A 5,000-nucleotide genomic window follows, 5' to 3' on the forward strand; every position below is an offset into this window, starting at 1 on the left:
CCCCCCCCCTTAAAATCAAGGTGGCAATGAATGTGCCTGCACATCAGTCCTTGTTTGTTTGAGTAAATGTATTTATTGTACGAGGGTTTTCCCAAGGAAAACCGAACTTTGGCTGTAATTTGAAAACTATGTAATATTTTCACATTCTGTTAATGCACACTTGTAAAACAATCTTTTAGGAATTTGCAAATTGAGCACCATGAGCATCGCATAAACCAAAAAAACACAGCAGTTCTCCAAAGATGGCTACCCCCTTGGAAAATTGGTCAAGGGTAGAAGTGAGGTCTGTCATTCGTTTTCTGGCAGCAAAAGGTCTCAAACCTATAGAAATACACACTGAAATAAAGTCAGTTTACGGGGAGAATGTAATGACAAAGTCACAGGAATAATTTGAGTGTTGTAGTAAGTTCAAAGTCGGGCATACGGATGTCAATGACAAAGTTCACCCAGGACCTTGTTTTTTCTGCCAAGACTGAGGACAACAAGAATCGCGTTAATGAACTCCTTCAAACAGACAGACGCCTAAAAATTCGCGAAATTTCCGAGTCGCTAAACATTTCAAAGTCAACTGTCCATAGGATAGTGTTTGATGAGCTGCACTATCGAAAGGTCTCTGCTCGATGGATCCCAAAAGAGCTGATAGCTGAACAGAAGACGAAACGTGTTGAAGTGTCTCAGACTTTGTGGAATCGTTGTCGCCAAGCTTTGCGGGACTCATGAACGCATCTGGAGACCTTCAACAATACGATGAAGCATTCCTGAGAAGCATTATTACAGGTGATGAGACTTGGATACCCCACATGACCCCTGAGACGAAGAGGGATTCAATGGTTTGGAAGCACACGTCTTCATCTCCCCCGAACAATTTTAAAGTTCAGACATCGGTGAAGAAACTCATGGTCATGGTTTTCTGGGATGCGAAGGGTGTTCTGCTTCTTGACATTCTGGAACCAGGACAAACTGTTAATGCTAACAGATACTGCAAGGCTCTTGATAGTTGAGAGAGGTTGTTAGCCGAAAAAGATCGGTTGTCCAGCGGGGTCTTTTTGCAGCATGACAACACAACGCCTCACACCTCAAACGCTTCGAAAGGCTGCATCCAAAAGTTCGGCTGGGAAGTTCTACCACGCCTCCCTCACAGTCCTGACTTCGCCCGTGAGATTATCACCTTTTTGGACCAAGTAAATGCCATATTTTTGGACAGCGATTTACCGACGACGAAGATCTCGTGGAAGCCGTGAAAGATTGGTCAAAATCCCTTGACGAAAATTTCTTCAGAGAGGGTATCTTCTCCTTCGTCCAGCGATGGGAAAAATGTGTCCAGCTGGATGGAGATTACACTGAGAAATAAAGCACATGTTGAGGTATAATGTGTTACATTTTTATGATAAAAGGACAAAAATTGTAGCTTTCATTGACCTTTTCCGGTTTTCCGTGGGACAGCCCTTATATGTCAATGTTTTTATGTTGATGCGATTGTATCGGGCAGCGGCAAACAGAGACAAAAAGGACCTTATAATGCATAGATAGAAAGATGGAAAGAAGAGACAGAGGGATAAATAGGGAGATGAAGAGAAAAAGTTCAAAACACAAACAAAACATTAATAGACACACACAGATACGCGTGCTTAAAAACACGCACACTCATGGCAAGGCATTACGAAATCCCCCCTCCCCCACTCACCCTCCCTCCCTCCCCCCCTCCTTCGATCTCTTTCTTTCTTTCTCTCTCTCTCTCTCCATCTCTCTCCCCCTCTATTTCCCCCTCTCTCCCTCTCGCTCTCTCTCTCTCACACCATACACACATGCACACATACACAACCACATGGGCACACTCGATCCCCCCCCCCTCTTCCTTCCGCTACAAAAACACATAATATGCATACAAGCACTAACACATATGCATAGTTAACGAGGCAGCTCTCTAATTGATGTTTTTTTTTCAACATCAATGATGCACCTGTCCGTGAGGTATGGACTCGATTAAGCAAGGACTCAATTTTCTCATTTACTTTGATCAATAGAGCCTATCTGAATTTAACTGCCCACTTCGGGAAACGCAGGTCGTCTTTTCTCTTTCCAAAAGCAAAGAGTTCTGAACTAGGATTTCTTTTTTGGGTTTGTTCACCCCCCCCCCCAAATTTTTTTTTTTTAAATCTAGTTTTGAAAATTTTCTTAGTCACACAGATAATGTGCCGCAGAGAAAGAACAATTGATTTGTGAATGTCGAAAATAATTACATTAAACACGGTTTTGCCATTTGCAAGGGAAGCCTGGGGGGGGGGGGGGGGGGCATACAGCTTCCTGGTTCGATTTGATAATTGCCTGTGGCTTTTTATTTCTGCTAATGTCTATAATGTTGTTCTTCGTTCTGTTCAATGTCAGCAAGCTAGTTGGCGATGCTCCTGCAATTGTATTTTATATTTCGATATTACGCACTGTAAAGTATACTGCATATTCCTACAGATTAAACCTCGATAATGGCTATTTGGACACCCCCCCCCCTTTAAAAAAAGGTAAATTAAATTATTTGAAATCATTAAATTTGGTATTTAAATCTTTTTCAATATCTGTTTAAAAATTAAGTTGCACTGTAAAACAAGCCTTAAAAAAACGACAAATGTATCTGAAATGGACACGTGTTGTAGCCTTTCACTTAACTGAAAACCTGCTGTAAAACAATTGCTGTCGTAAAACAAAATCAATCATTGATGTGTAATTTTTCTTCCCTTTTCAATTGTACCGAAAGCCTAAACAAGCTGTGTTCTTTATAAAACAAATGTTTGAAGTTGGTGTTTCCTGTAACTCCCCAGCTAATTGTACTTTATAACTTGTTTTCCTTAACAGCCAAAGCTAAACGAATGTGCACAGAGAGTGGCGACTGGGACATGCACCCTGATGACGATATCAATTCAACGTGGACAGATTTCTCCGAATGTACGCGGAAAGTCACTTTGGTAGCGCCCATCATAGAGGTGAGCTGAAACTTTTTTTTCTTAAAACACAAAGCTAATGATTCGTGTCTGTTAAATCTGTTAGACTACTGGAAACATCCGTAGGGGATTTAACACCAATGTCCCTTGTCACCATTCTTCATACTTTGACTGAAACCCGGAAGGCCAAGATCTACTACCCGATTACCTGCTTCCATTTTTTTCTGGTAACCAATTGCTCAGACAAGGAACCAGCTTCCACATATTTAAAAACGACATACTCTCTGTTTAACCAGACACATTATCAACACATGGCTATACTAAAACAAATCAAACACCGGGTTGTGCCTAGTTAGCGTTGCCACATGTCTTTCCTCTCTTCTTATTTCTCATCAAGAGTGTTTATTGTACGAACCAGGGGCCAAATGAGTGATAAAATAGCTGAACTTACATTCCTCGTAAACTGATTTCTGAACGCGCCTTTACGTACTCCAAAGTCAGTTTAGGTGTAGCGCCAATACTGTTATCAGCCTTGCTGCCGTAATTAGGGAGGTGAACTTGGCTTTCTACTGTAACTCAGTTGTCAGTTTATGTAGGAGTCCAGTTTCTGCTCACATAGTAATATTAATGCGCTAGATCCTTTGAACTTGAAAAGGCTAAGCGTATTAATATCACCATAAAGTTCGAGGCCCCTGAACTATCATGGTATGTTTCAGTCTTCCCAAAATTACACTCTTCTACTTTGATGCTGATGGGGCTAGAGCTAGCTTCAAGTGGACTATGAAGGGTTCAAGTAAAATGTTCTAAAAATATCACAAGACGCTTGCTTCAGGGACCCATTTACAGCTTCTGAGAGAGCCTTACCTTGCTCTTTATACTCACTTTTAAAAAGCATCCTTCCAACGACGAATGCAGCAGTCTGGCGAAGCGTAATCTATCCGTACATTTGTCGCCGTTTTATTGCAGGGTCTGTAAAACGTTGCCGTAAATCATAAGCAGAAGAGGCAGGTCTCATTTCCCAACCGAGGGCGGGAGCGCACCGTGCATTTTACGGCATCCGTGGCAGTGACGGGACGCCCTATTGATTCTGTTTTCACGCACACAAGATGCTCATGCGTTTTGTAACCTCATTTCAGAAAGAGTCACAAATAGGATCTTTCAGATGTAGGTTATGCTTAATAGGAAAGTATAATTAAAATTCTTTCTTACGGACGAGATCTTTTAAATGGAAAAATACTTTTAGAATGTAGCAGACTGAAAGTTTCAACCCCCCCCCCCCCAACCAAACCTGTGAATTGTGGCGTTCGCAGAACATCCTGTAAATATTTAACTGCGTATCTCAATACTGAATATGAATGACATTTCCAAAAATTATTATTCTCACCAGACAAAACTACATACAAGGCACTCGTCTGCGACTGCTACCTTTTTTCAATTTGACACTCGTACTGCTTGATTGATTTTGTTAGTTCAATTCATAGCCCATTTCCTTTTGGAGAATAAAACTACTCTAGTTTCTTGTATTCTATGTATCCACTCGTTTTCTTTATCATATTTGAAGATAAAAACAAGAACAAAAATAAAAACATCAACAACAACAAAAGTAAAACAAAATAAAAATCGTTCATGAACTCCTGAAGTTGTCTAAGAGGGGGCATCCCTACAAAAATGTTGAAGGCTTCGAAAAGCAATGTTGAGAGTGCAGCTGATACCTGGAGTCATCACCCTGCAGATAGGACATGTTTCAGGTTCAGACTCACAGCCATAAATTGCCCAGCTTAGGTTTTGGAGAACGCCTTATCTAGGCGAGGTGGCAGCTATGTCCCTGGGCGATGTATGGCTGCATCTTGTAAGAAAAATAAAGCGGAGGGAAAAAAACCTTTTATACGTTGGAGCGGACAGTTTAAAGTTACGCATTATTACACCACGCCGTAGTTTTGAGACTCTTTCTACACTGACTAGCAAGCCATCTATGCTGATTTTTGTAGTTTTTTATTTATTTTTTTTAAAGCTATACCTTCGTTTTCAAAAACCATACATTGTCTCTTCAGACTTGAATGTCAGAAA

At 40.9% G+C, this 5,000-nt stretch overlaps 1 protein-coding gene across 2 annotated transcripts in view; it reads left to right on the forward strand.

Annotated features, from left to right (window-relative positions):
* LOC101853606 (secretin receptor) overlaps nt 1-5,000 on the forward strand; it is an 85,232-nt gene that overhangs the window by 60,360 nt on the left and 19,872 nt on the right. For both annotated transcript variants that reach the window (XM_005093412.3, XM_005093413.3), the window contains exon 5: nt 2,848-2,975. In XM_005093412.3, coding sequence (XP_005093469.1) covers nt 2,848-2,975 — 128 coding nt within the window. The remainder of the gene's footprint in view (nt 1-2,847; nt 2,976-5,000) is intronic.

Source organism: Aplysia californica, unplaced genomic scaffold (assembly GCF_000002075.1).
Source record: "Aplysia californica isolate F4 #8 unplaced genomic scaffold, AplCal3.0 scaffold00063, whole genome shotgun sequence".
In the NCBI taxonomy this organism is placed as follows: Eukaryota; Metazoa; Mollusca; class Gastropoda; order Aplysiida; family Aplysiidae; genus Aplysia; species Aplysia californica.